Source organism: Branchiostoma lanceolatum, chromosome 15 (genome assembly GCF_035083965.1).
Source record: "Branchiostoma lanceolatum isolate klBraLanc5 chromosome 15, klBraLanc5.hap2, whole genome shotgun sequence".
Lineage (NCBI taxonomy): Eukaryota > Metazoa > Chordata > Leptocardii > Amphioxiformes > Branchiostomatidae > Branchiostoma > Branchiostoma lanceolatum.
Genome location: NC_089736.1, coordinates 18,414,852 through 18,429,475, shown reverse-complemented (window position 1 = coordinate 18,429,475; position 14,624 = coordinate 18,414,852). Strand labels below are relative to the sequence as shown.

Here is a 14,624-nt window from a genome sequence, read left to right as displayed (position 1 = left end):
AAACAAAACGTCATACCTTCTGTGTAAAACACACCTCCGGAATGTCACACATTCAGGAAGTCACACATTATATGTAACACGCATCCAGCATGTCACACATGTATTCATTCAGCCAGTCACACACACACACACACAGGGTGTAAGTGTGTCACACGCACTGGTCACATACATCCAGCATGTCACACATGTATTCATTCAGCCAGTCACACACACACACAGGGTGTAAGTGTGTCACACGCACTGGTCACATACATCCAGCATGTCACATTATTGTCGTTCGCACCCTTTGTATTAAAAATGACTATAAGGTCAGTGACAACAAATCTCTGAAAAGTACAGAACCGAAAAGAATCATTTTTATTTAGCCTATGTCATGTGACCTTAAGTACGTCACCGGTAAGATGGGGGAAAGTGACTGCATAGCATGGAAATTCCTTTTACATGAGAGATACTTTGGCAATTCTCCTCTCGTACAAAGTACATCAAAATGTACAATTATAGCTAATCAATAAGCTGTTGAGAACAATCAATACCCGAGAGGCACTGAAAGTCAGTTCCTCAGATCATCATCACATTGCAATTACTAGCTTAGAGTGACAGAACTGCTAAACCTATGCATATTACCACTTTGGCATAAACTTTCAGTCACAACACCAGTATCTAACAATCAGAACACCTGAGAAATTAAAGAAAAGCAAGTTTTACTGCTGGCATTGAGAAAGGCTCTCATCATTAGACAATGTACATGTAGCATGTGCAAAATGAAGCTCCTTGGTGATATACATTGTATTTGTCTGAAAAATTCCATTACTTCCTTATCTCCCTCTGTCAATATCCAGAAGTACACATACACATGTACACAGTACATGTTGCTGCTTGTTATCCATTTCCACAATCCATCCATCATATCGACAGCCACACCGCCATTTCTCAAGTCAATCCAACACTAGCAGCAGTACAGCTGAATCCGGGGTGGAAAACCACTTCACTCATCTCGCATTTTTCAAGATTGGAATAATCATCAACCAAATAAACAAAAGCAAAAACAAATAAGTTACAGAAATAAAAAAAATCTCCATAAGAGGTGCTACTAATTTCAAATATGAGAACATCATGTAGTGCAAGAGACTCATCAAAAATGACTATTTATCCAGCAGCACCACAATGCACTGAAAATGTAGCAGTGCTCATTATAGTAACTATATAATATTATATATATTCGCCGTTTTCAACTGGTCACATACATATTCAAATAAATTTCTTGTACAACATGCAAGTCAAATAATGGAACATCTATTTAGTGAACAATTCACAATGGACAGTAGACAGTGGCCCTCTGCAACACTAGCCAATTGTAAGTAAAGGAAAGTGACTACTGGTACAGTGTACTTTGGGCACCAGTCCTATTTGTCCTGTTTTACAAGGTTAGCTCACAAACCATAATCAAACACTGGCTGACCAGTACTGTGCCATCTCTACATCTGTTAAGTGTTCAGTAGTTGGTGGCTCCACAAGAAAAATGCAACATTTCAAGGACTTGTCATCCTATGGTGAAGTGCATAATTTTATGTATGCTGATATCCAATTAATGCATTCCTGGAGAATTCCTTGCTGCATACATGTACATGTACATTGTATACACACATCACTTTATGTGTGAATGGAAATTTTGGTGAAACTCATTTTGTAAGAACAGGGCAAAGCTACCTTGTTTCAGTATACTGTATCTGAAAGCAGATCTAACTTATTTTCTCTTGGTCCTTGTAACCATTCAAAAGCCACCATACACACTGATGTTCTCATTAACTTGTGACTCAACATGCAGACGGAAGAACAGACTTTTAGCCATTTCAATATTTGACTAGATTAAATAAAGCATTTTTTGGATCTCAATTTGATTTGTATATTTCTGCCTTTTGATTTTGTTGTAGTTATTACATACAAGGAACAACAGTCTGGCCAGTCTGAGTGTACATAGGTTAAGGTATGAGACATTACATTTGTACTTGATGCTGCTATGAACATGAGACACGGGAAAAATAATATCACATGCAAATAGATACATAAAGTCAATCTCAAAATATTACAACAGTATTGAACGTTTCATATTTCATACACAAATTTGCAAACCAATCAAATCTCAACACCATTAAGCACAGCATGCGAGCAGCCATGCAGTTAACAATACACCCTTGCCCATACTTAAGCAAGTAGATACGTTCATGTACATGGTACTTCTTACAGCTCAAGTTGGGCAATCACAAAATTGGACAGTAATGTTTCTCCTATCTTCTTATATGACAATTTTGGCAAACTTGTTGGAAAATAGACATTTGCAGATTGCAAAATGTGTAGCTACTTAATGTATAGCCTCCGCAATCATATTCTGCTATATCAATTGGAGCACATGGAACAGACTTCAATACTACACCTTTCCCCATATAGGTTCATTTTGTAAAAAGCTGTAATGCACAAGATATTTTGAGATTTCGCCCACACTGTTATTATCTATCAACTCCAAAAATAATTTGAGTTTTGACATCTCCTCAAGCAAGAAACATGACACACTTTTTATGTACAAACCAAACATTTTCGAAGTGGGAGCTGCAGCTGTAACTGTGAGGACAATGACAGGGTAACTTGGCAAACTGTCATCAATGGGCTGCAGGCCCGGATATCTGCTTTTGCAACAGTCCTACTTAAAAAACAACACTTTTCAATCATAAACCCTTATCAACTGTTTTGGGTTTTTTTCATGGTTAGGCCATGTTGACTTGATTATATGGATGACATCCTCTGGGAAAACTGATTTTGGCATTCTACGATATTAGTAACGTTTTCCAATTTTTTTTTTTTGCAGCATTTCAGGAATGCACCAAACAGTATATTATGTGTCTAGTTGACAAATATTCCGGGAATTCCACAAATTTATTTGTGGAATGTTACAGGGGAGTGTAGTTACAATCTGGAATCCCATAGGGGGTCCCCGTCCTACAGGGCTGTCAGGTCCAGCCTAAATAAGATAAGGCAAACCCCCTCCCAGCAAAGTAGGTCAGCGTAAGGTCACAGAGCTAGAAGGAATCTGCTTGCTAGGGACAGATCGCCGCCATGGCAATAGTTTTTCTTGCCTACCTTGTTGTAATTGACGACATATATTTGATAATTTTGAAGCTGCTTTGTACGATCTACAGAATAGTCGAAAACTTTTTTTGGAAACGGACGAAAATTCATGCGCACCTGGATGTCATCAATATACAGTAATCAAATCAACATGGTCTTACGAACCTCTCATTCAACATTTTCTCTCCATGCTGTAGACTTTCCTCTGTCCAGCCAAGCCCCTCTGTGACACGAAGCAAGGCTACATTTGAACACCATCCTCTTCCTGCCTTTTACTTCTTGCCTCCAAAGTTACATGGTAGATAATAAAGCAATTTTTGGTTCTAGACTTCAGACAAATGCCAGTATGTACAGCTTTATCCAGTGTGTAAGGCAACCCTTCTTTTTAAAAAATAAATATTGCACATAAAATTGCTACATAAAGTATCTTTTGTATTTATTAGCATTCCATGTCACAGTCAACATAATGCTACTGTAACAAGGGCTCGAAATCTGTGCAAGATTGCTGGCCATCATTTAAGCATGAGTCGGGGATATTGTGAAATGTGTCATACAATAGACTGATAAATAGTACAAATGTACACAATAAACAGTACATGTACATGATATTCTGCCAACCTTAAACCTTGTATTTACCATGCACTTAACAATATTAATCCATTTTCTATATTGAAATACATGGCATATGCACTTGGGCACGGATTTCGAACCCCACAGCAGCCTTAAAAGGTAAACCCCAGTCCGGGGACACAAGCTCTCAGCCCTATAGTAAGAGTGTACAGAGACAGTAGTAGCATTGGAAGCCTCATTGCATACATTGAACATGTATCATCCACTCAGGCACATTGGGGTTATGTGTGTATGCTACAACCACTAGACCAGTATTCCTTTTCAGTGCCCCTGACAACCCCCTGCTGGAGAATGGTTGGTCATACACTTGTGTGCTATGTGTTCTTGAGATATGTGACTGACCCATTTTTTTGGTAAAAGAGGGTAATGCAATTCTTTGTTTTCTTGCTAAGTCCCAGTGGCTAAAACTACATGAATATTTTCCATTTACAAAAGAGGGTGGTCAGATCTTAGGCACATTAGGGAGGAAATACTGGATATAAAATGCATGGTGTGTAGCAAATACTTCATAAAACCTGCAACATTGATTTCTTCTGCACAAGGTAATCTTACTTGATATACAAACATTCTTGATTTAATATTTGAGTCCCTTACACAGCTGCAAACAGAAAGATACCCAACATGGACGATGCAAACCTTTCTTTGTGTTTTTCTTTTCAATTAATACAGCTGTCAGGAGACAGTGCATGTCACACAGCTGGCAACATCTGCGTCTGGAATATACCCACAAGATCAAAATGCACTGTGCGGCTTGCCTCAGACATATAGCACGTACAAGAAGATGAATTCTTGCACATTTCTTGAGTGAATGACAAGGACTTGCAATTGCTTGGAGCTGGCATATCATAGTATGAAGCTCCAGCCCAGGTATACACAGCAGTGCACTTCTCAATTTTGTTGTTCCCATTGACTTGCTACACTGTGTTCCAAGTCTGCTTCAGCACAGCAGCTTTTAGTTCTTTCAAATCTAACTGATTCAAATGATAGCGACATATCATAGACATTCTTAATGAAGGGCCCATAAGAACACAAATACCAGCTAGTCCTCATTGATTAATGAGATCATGCCTCCAGTGAGCCAGCACCATCAATGGAAGGGTTAGTTTGGGTTTCAGGAGCTTTTTTGCTTCTGGACTTGGCAGACTTTGACCTTGAGCAGCAAATCTTGTATCTCAAGAAAAGACTATCAGTGCAAGTATTGGTGTCAGATAAACGTGACTAAGTCCTGATCTTTGCTGAAACCTGCCATTGTCAAAGGTCAACTGGAAGTGGATTTCAGTCTCTGGTCCTTTGATTGCCGTGGCTGCTCCCTGTCACGCTCTCTCGATTGTCTGTTGTAAGAATCCCTCCCATTACGAACAGGAAAGGGAGCACGTCTGTCCCTGTCTCTATCACGCTCACAAACTCTTTGCTCCTTAGGGGGTGGTGACAACTTGCGCGGGGGTTTGGATAGTGGGGGGGTGGAAGGCCTACGCTGTTGTTGTTGTTGTTGCTCCTTTAGGGTGGAGTTTGTAGCAGCATTTGCATTTTGAGTCTGGGTAGCTGTGGTGGTGGCGGATGTTGCTGGAGGTGCAGCCTGGCCTGGTTTGGGTGGTCGTCTTGCTATGCTGGCATAAGTCTCCAGAGTCTTTGGCAGAGCCAAAACAGAGTTTTCATCCTAGAAACACAAACAATTCTTATCAAGGCATAACACAGGAATACATACCTGGGCTAAACCAGAAGGCTAGGGTAGCATTCTATCATCAATTGATAGTATTATGTTAATAGAGTCCCTAATTTGCATGTTTTACGACATAATTTTGAAATGCTTGAAGTGTGACATTCCCGTTATTGACCACTGAGGTAAGTATTTCTTATCAATTATGCAATTTAGATCACCATTTGCATAATTGATATAAGGGGTGGATACCGGTACAGAAAATTCAGGTCCAGGACCGGACCTGATTATAGTAGTGCAACAGAACTATATGTTTGGAGATCGAGACACAAGAATAGGTCTCTTAGTCCTACAAATTATGTTCATATAAGAATGATTTGATTATTTTCAGTGCACAAGCAACTAATTTGCAGAATGGAAACGAAGATGTAGCAAAACATGCAACTCTCTATTTCAAGGTAACGTCTAAAATTCAGAGCAAATTTGACCTTCTTGGGGCACAATGTAGTTGACAATTTGACATAATAATCAATAAATAATCATGTTCAGTGTTCTAGCCAGCGCCCATCCTCCCGTCATTCGACGGAATTTTGCGGCTCATGACGGAAAGTGCATTTTTCTAAAGATGGCAGATTTTCACATGTTTTAAAACATGTTGTTTTGTATTACTGTATGAAGTCTTGTCTTTGTAGTATTATGACAGGACGGTAGAAATCTAACCACATCTTATGTGGTCCATGTTAAGTATGTGGGGGGTTTAGCTGGACATTCTGGAGTCCCGTGGAGGTTGAGAATTTATATGATGAATGTAGGGGGTGGGTACATAGGCTACAAGTATAAGAGCACTAAAAGCTTGATTATCTTACTAGTTATTATGACTTTGATTGGCTACATCAAGCAACTATGCCAGGAATGTGATTTGCATAAAAAAGCCTTACATCAGCAATTTTCTATTTTTATTGAATAGTGCAATCTTCTACAACTTGAAATAAAAAATGTGACATTTTTTTCAGCCTCGCTCATTTTCAATACAGTCTTAACTATTGGGAGAAAACTGCTCGGGGAAGATGTTGGAGGACTAAATTTTTCACCTTTCCGACATCGCCGGAGGCTGAATTTTCGGGACATTCAGACCCTATCATGCGCTACAGGAAAATCATTATAAAGGGGCAAATAAGTGAACAAAAAAAGGGAAAAAAAGCAGAATTCCAAAATAGGTCTTTGTACTAAATTTGTGTATATGGCCCTACCCCTACCTACACACACACAGACGGTAAAATTTAACTATAAAACTGCTTGTTTGCCAACAAGGTTATGTTTTCAGTGCCACTGAAAACATAACCTTGCTGGCAAAGGGAAACATAGTTTTATACCGTATTTTCTCGAATAAAGTATGCACCCTAAATAAAGTACGCACCCCCGATTCGGGCAAGGTTCCAGACAAATTTGCGGCCTTGAAACGTAAAATGAGAAAACCTGAATAAAGTACACACCCCTACTCCGGGCCGATGTCACAGTTGAAATGTCCCGACAAGTACATGTCCTGAAGGCGGTTACTACCACAAATAATTGTTTAAAAATACATCTAAGTCGTTTAATAAGTAAGTGTGTCGTAATTTGTTGCAGTATTCTAGACGGAACTGTTTCATCCTTTACAAAACACGTTGAACTTCATTAATTTCATAAATGAAATATTAATAGCGCCGGCCGTGAGGTACAGATTTGCAAATCATCAGAGGAAAATCGTGGTCATATTCACAACACTGGGTAAGAATGATGTGTTCAGAAAACACTCTCCCGATACTGACAATATATAGTTATTTCTTTATATAAATCTGAAGAACGCTACAACTTGATAATAACATATATACATGCAGTTTTCACGGCAAACGCAACGCATACCAAACCTCGTACCAATCGGCCCGGCAGACAACCGTCAAAAGAAACGGGCTGATGGAGAAAGTCGCCTCCTGCTTTATATATATTTAGGCGGCCTACTTTCTTATAATTTTTGTGTAAGACCGAAAAAATGATTAAAGTTATATTAGTTCCCCGTCAAAGACGGCGTTACATCCAACCGAAAACTGGAAAACCGCAATGTTTTCCTGCCGAGCCCTTCGCTGCCCGGACACGCCTCCCGCGGTTGAATCGCGTAATACTATACAAACAAGAGTTCCACGACCTCATATCTCCATGAACAATTCTATTCATGCAAATGACTTACACACAATGACTTACACATTTGCATAATATATGCTTGGTCATTAACACCTTTATCTAACTTACACATCTTGCAATATTGACAGTACTATAATTTTCCAATTAGATGAATTATGGTGCTTTTGCATTAATTATGCAAATTAGGAATTCATTTGCATAATTGGTATCTGTTGATGCTCCACTTTCCATAAACTACATATGTTACATGTATTTGAGTCTGATAATGGAAAACACTGCAAATATAGATATTCCTCATTAGCTATGCAAATTAAGTCACAATTAGCATAATTTGCACTTCATTATATACATCTCTGTCTAAGCTACCTGCATACTAAATATCATATTGACAGTCCTATAATTTTCCAATTAGATGAGATATGGTGTTTTGGATTAATTATGCAAATTAGAAATTTATTTGCATAATTGGTATCTGTTGATGATCCACGTTCCATAAACTACATACGTTACATGTATTTTAGTCTGATAATGGAAAACACTGCAAATTTAGATTTTCCTCATTAGCTATGCAACTTAAGTGCTAATTAGCATAATTTGCACTTCATTGTGTACATTTCTGTCTAAGCTACCTGTATGCTAAATATCATGGAAATCCGTCGTTCCTTTGTTCAGTTATTCTCCTTAGAAGATTTTCACAATAACGCCCCTGCGGTTCCAGAGCAAGCTGCTAGGGGGCCCAAACTCACACCACGTCTTTATTACACCACAAGCTATCTGCCACCAAAAAATCAAGACCATAGCACGTCCAGGTCAAGAGATACAAAAATTGAATTTCTGCTGCAGTACCAAGGGAACATACCAGGGGGCCCAAAATCGACCTTGAACTTCGGCTTCACAACACCTGCCCACATACCAAATATCATCGTAATCCATCCAGAGGTTCTTGAGTTATGCTTACTACAATAGTCCGGAAACACAAACACAAACACACACACACACACACAGACACGCCAAAAACTATATCTCCATTTTTCATGGAGATAATAATGCGTGACGTAGTCTCGTTACGTATCTCTTATTGGCTGCTGCTAAATTTTGTGGCGCCAAATGGAGGCGGCAAGACAGACTGCATTTCTATGTCCGAGCTTTATTATACCTGCCGAAATTATGCGTATTATGACGTTTATATCGGTGCATACCCAGAATTTAACGGGCCAACGTTAAAAGAAAGGAGTCCTCTGTCAAATAGTCCGCTTTGAAGATGTTTTAGGGTGCCTTTTCATCGAAAATTTTGCTCGCGAAGTTACCGAAGTGCAACGTACCTCAAAACAATAAGTCACCGGCGATCAGGATTTATATAATTTTCTTCTTCAAAAATCACATAATAAACAAATTAATGTCAGTACCGATGTCTTGCATGGTGTACTTACGGTTTTATTTTCGGGGTTGCTTGGGCACTGGGATCGGCTGGGTGCCAAACCATGCCGGCGGCATGACTTGATCCGGGCGCTCAGCACGTCAAATTTCTTGTGTACTACTACTAGTACGGTACGTATCTATTTTTCGTGTTAATATCAGTGATACACATACGATGCACTGTCGATTATTGAAGTTCAACTTTATTTTCACGCGTCAACATTCTTATCTAAATGTTATATGGACGAATCGCGGTCCCCTCGTCCTTGTTCCGGCTGGTTTGAGGTTCTGTTCCAATTTGTCGGGACAGTGACCTCAAACAAAGTACGCACCCCCGCTTTGGCGATATCCTGAGACACCTTTTGGATTTTGAAAAGTTTCAAAAGTGCTTTCTTTAATCGAGAAAATACGGTAGTTCAATTTTTGATATTCTTCTTTCTTCACGTATTAAAAGAACTAAATTTGTGTATGGCCCTACCTACACAGACACACACAACACAGACACACACAGACGACACAGACACTGGGTGAGGACATCTCGGTTGGGGCTGCACCCATCTTCCAGAAGGGACTTAAAAAATGGGAGTCACATCACCCCTACATATTTACATGGGAACAATACCAATCTGGTTCACGGCTGTTCACCCAAATTCACCCCCATTTCCCACTAGACCCTCCCATTCACTTCTGTCAAAGGAGTGAAAAGGCAGTGGCAAATTTGGTAGTGTGATTGAGGAGGTGCCTCGAGTACATTAAAGGGGAAAGGCTAGTAACCTCTATATATATATATGTGCCACAAGGCACTACAAGGTCTGAACAAACAATGAAATGAACTAACGAGCAGACTGGAGGACTTACCATGGTCCCATTCACCTGAGCATCATTGTTATTGTTGTTGGAGGCTGATGCCGTCTTGTTGGCCTGGACTGTTTGTGTAGAGGTTGTTGCCTGTGTGGCCTGTTGGTTCTCTTGTGACTGCACAGCCTTCCTTTCTGGAATCTGAGATCGCTCCAGGGCATAGGTAGCACCAGGCACAGGCTTGGGTTGGCTATAGAATCAAGAGATGAAAGTCATCTAATATGATAAAATAAAAAGTATGTTTTCTTATACGTTATAGCATACTACATACATACAAATGTACATACATACATACAAATGTACATACATACATACATACATACATAGATGGTCATACTCTAGCAAGTTGAAGTGTATACAAAGTTCTGCTTCCAGTATTCTCGTTACACAATATTTCTAAACAACATGTACTTGAAAAATATTCCAAAATTATCTTTGCATTGCTACAATGCTACCTTTCACGCATTTCTCCTTAAGGTGTGACTTGTACCTTGACTCAAAAATCTCTCGTTATGTTTCGCCAACGAAACATATTGTTTTTGTCAGGTTTCTTCTCCTTCTCCTTCTTCTCCTTCTCCTGTCAAATCTTCAAATCGCTTCTTCTCGGTCGTCAGTCGACCAAATTAGCTGAAATTTGGTATGCAGGTAGAGTACGTGTATACCCCTAGACCCTTTTTTAATATTTTTGATATAAGTTTTTAAAATGATTTTATCGAGGTTTTTTGGTCATTTTCAGACAAAAGTCGCACATTATGGCCTCCAGTGCCGTGGTGTTGAAAGCTAAGGACCTGAAATTTGGTTTAGTTGTGAATTGGATATTTACCCAAAGGACCCCATTATTTTTTTTGGCATACACTACTTCAAAATGATTTATTTTGCAATTTTTTGATGGAATTTTTGGTTATTTTGTGTCTGGCGCCGGCAAGAACTAGGTCATATTGTAACATAAGCCCTCCTACACTTCCCCTGTCTGGGACTTAAAACCAAGTAGATGTGAGGTGGTAGGTCTACTAATGGTATTACAGAAAGTTATATGTACCTTTTATGTTACATGGTACGGATGTTATATTTGAGATGTAGGTACCTATAGGAAAGGTGAATACACCTGACAATAAATTATTCTAATGAGGACCTAATTTGCATAATCTATGCATAAAGTTGTATTTCCCTTACCGTAAAAGCTGCGGATGTCATCTTTGAGATGTAGGTACCTTTAGGAAAGGCGAACACACCTGGCCATAAATTATGCTAATGAGGACCTCATTTGCATGATTTATGCATAAATTTGTAATTCCCTTACCGAAAAAGCTGCAGATGTCAGATTTGAGATGTAGGTACCTTTAGGAAAGGTTATCACACATGTCTACGAATTATGCTAATGAGGACCTCATTTGCATAATTGATGCATAAACTTGTATTTTCCTTACCGTAAAAGCTGCGGATGTCATCTTTAAGATGTAGGTACCATTAGGAAAGGTGAATGCACCTGGCCAAAAATTATGCTAATAAGGACCTCATTTGCATAATTTATGCAGAAAACCTGTATTTCCCTTACCGTAAAAGCTGCAGATGTCATATTTGACATGTACGTACCTTTAGGAAAGATGAACACACCTGGCCATGACATATGCTAATGAGGACCTCATTTGCATAATTTATGGATGAAGTTGCATTTCCCTTACCGTACAAGCTGCAGATGTCATCTTGAAGATGTAGGTACATGTAGGAAAGGTGAAAGCACTTGGACATACATTATGCTCATGAGGACCTCATTTCCATAAATTATGCAGAAACTTGTATTTCCCTTACCGTAAAAGCTGCAGCTGTCATATTTGAGATGTAGCTACTTTCAGGAAAGTTGAACACACCTGGCCATGAATTATGCTAATGAGGACCTTCTTTCCATAATTTATGCATAAACTCGTATTTTCCTTACCGTCAAAGCTACGGATGTCATATCTGAGATGTACTTACCATCAGGAAAGGTCAGGAAACCTGTCCATAAATTATGCTAATGAGGACAGCTGGGTTTTGGGCCGAAAACCCTGCCGTTACACCCCATGATACTTTTGTGAAATACAACTAGCACACTTGCATGTCAGCCAATAGAAAGAAAACTGTAATTCACCTTAACAAATGTTTCAAAAATTCATACAGGCTGCTGCCACATTTGTGAAAAAAACAAGGCACTTCATCTGTGGTTCATTGGTAGAATCTGATGATTTTAAGTTAATGACAGTTGCTGATGTTTAATGTTACGTACCCAGGTGAGGCTGGGGGGGTGAGCGGAGGTGTCTGTGTCATGGCATTGGACATGATGGGAACACTGGCCGGCGGCTTGGCTGGGGGCGACACCGGGGAGGTTGGTGTAGCTGGTATAGTCTGCACCACTGGCATCTGGGCCTTACTTTCTGTCTGAATACGCTGAAATGGCAGACGGAAAGGTATCATAGCTGACAAAATCATCAGAGTGGTATATCATATGATTAGTGCTGTAAATATTAAAATTTTCTCCGTGATTTAATGTTTGCTGTTTTTGCGGTGACCTCTTCACATACACAAGACCAGAGGAGAGTGTTATTTTCTAAAAGATCACAATCTTTATGATCACAAAATCAACCAAATTTGTAGGAATTAATTGCAGATGGACAGATAAACGAACCATTTATATTCCAGGAATTGAGTGGTGCCCCTTCATACAGACCCTAAGAGTCAGACAACACAATTACGTTCTTGGATTCAGAAAAATGTCATTAGCCGAGCCAGAACACTCTCCTCTGTCTTGTGTATGGCTTTACAACCACCAGGGAAATGCTTGTTTTGTCTTCAGCCAGCCTACACAATTGTTTCAACTGCAAACTGAAAACCACTGCAAACACTCCATTTTCTCCCATTTACACCAATCAATCAATCAGGCAAATAAATCACATAATGTACTTAAAAACAATGTGAATTCAGTGCAATGCAGTAGGAATAAAAAGGTCCGTTTGTTACCTTTGGTGGCTGTTTGACAATGTCTGCCATCCTGCTGTCAAAAACCTCCTCTACTGGCTTGTTATGGCTAATCTACAAGTACAATACAAAATGTCAGCAATGATTAAAAGGAACAAGCTGTATAGTATTTAAGGAGCATTCCATTCCAGAAAAGGGTATTATTTTCTGATAGATTATTTTTCGGGATACAAATGCACCCGACTTTTGGCAAAATTACCTCGGCGGTCTTTTTCACAGTAATCTTTTAAAATTTCTAAATCCATATACCCCCATACGGATCCGCTTCTATGTACGTGCATGGTCAACTTTGGGCACAATTTCTCACTAATAGTAAACGTGATAAGCTTACGAAAGCAGTCAAGTGACTATCATTGTGCACAAAACTTTTAAAGACTATGACGAAATTTTGGTACTCTTGTAAGAGCATTGAACTCTGCCATTGTTGGAAGGGTCCTCCGGGGAATTCAAGACCTCGGTCGCTGTAATTTTTGCCCTGCGTTCAGCCTTCAACTTATCATTAATTTGACAAAACAAACTGGGTTCAAGCAATGCCATAAGAATTTAGTCTCTGATGAATTATAATACCCACTTCTGGAGTGGAATACTCCTTTAAATGGCAGTCACCTGTGATATAGGAAAAAGTTCAATACTAATAGCGCAATCATGCAATATCAAACAATGTTAGTACTTACTGTGCATTTTTGTTATAACATTACCTTTTTTTTCCAACCTACATGTATGTCCGAGGGCTAATTACAGTCAAAACAAACAATGGTATACCGTGTAGAAAGAGAAAAAAGCAAAATCCATAAATAGGTGAAAGTAGTGTAACAACTCTTTTCAGCAGGCAGTTGACCAACATTTTGGATAAGCATCAGAGACAGTTTGTAGGTAATGGGGAAACGAGTTAATGTTCTGTGTCCTACCGAAGTCTCTGAGAGAGGTGGGAATGACGAGGATGTCAGATCAAACTTGGGAGAAGGTGCTCTTCGCACATTTGTTGGTGAGTCTTGCTTCTGACGCTGAAAAAAAGACATAGTTTTGCATCCATCAAACAGTCCAAACAAAATTATGTACATTCAATACAACCAATAATAGTCCAGCGGCATAGCTCCCAAAATTAGCTGAATTGTGCACTTTTGTCTAAAAGCACCAAATTTGGCACACATGTAGTTGAACATATTCTGCACAAATCTGGATATGGAGGCATTTTCATTTCGGCCAGGAGCGCCGTGGCGGCATCTTAAGTTTAGAACACCCAAAATAGACTAACCGTTCTAGTAGCCTTAATACATGTAAGGGGGAGGGGCAAAAAATTTAACATTAATGTTTCTTCATGAAAATTTGTTTATCATGAAAGTCAACCACAAGGATCGTAAATCTGTTAATTTTTTTTAGACAACACGCTTCTATAGAAAATTATTTGTCCTTGAATTTCATTTTTTTTCCATTTTTTAACATAAAAAATGGATAGTTTACTTTCCGTTATCAGGCAAAGTTTTAAGGTACCTATGGGACCTTTGTTGATACTGAAGTCTGATTTGTCACAATGTTGACAGCATTTTATTCTTTAAATGGCCGAAATCCACCAATTCTATCAGGAGATATAAGTATATATAGAATTACATTACGATGCATATTTTACCTGAAAGGCCGTTGCTAAGGCTGTTGCTAAGGAAATCTTTTGCTGTACTTTATCTAAATTTTGCCACTAAATCGCTTTTGAAAGTCTAGTTTTTTCTGGGGAGTTTTTCTGTTTGCCTTAGTGTGC

General features: G+C 39.1%; 1 protein-coding gene across 6 annotated transcripts in view; it reads right to left on the bottom strand.

Annotated features, from left to right (window-relative positions):
* Positions 1-334: 334 nt before the first annotated feature.
* The window catches only part of LOC136420466 (la-related protein 4-like), a 58,480-nt gene continuing 44,190 nt past the window's right edge, over positions 335-14,624 (bottom strand). For all 6 annotated transcript variants that reach the window (XM_066407406.1, XM_066407407.1, XM_066407405.1 and 3 more), the window contains 5 exons: positions 13,780-13,875; positions 12,854-12,925; positions 12,123-12,283; positions 9,860-10,049; positions 335-5,407 (listed from right to left, as the gene is read on the bottom strand). In XM_066407406.1, the coding sequence (XP_066263503.1) occupies positions 5,009-5,407; positions 9,860-10,049; positions 12,123-12,283; positions 12,854-12,925; positions 13,780-13,875 (918 nt within the window). In that variant the 3' untranslated portion in view covers positions 335-5,008. The remainder of the gene's footprint in view (positions 5,408-9,859; positions 10,050-12,122; positions 12,284-12,853; positions 12,926-13,779; positions 13,876-14,624) is intronic.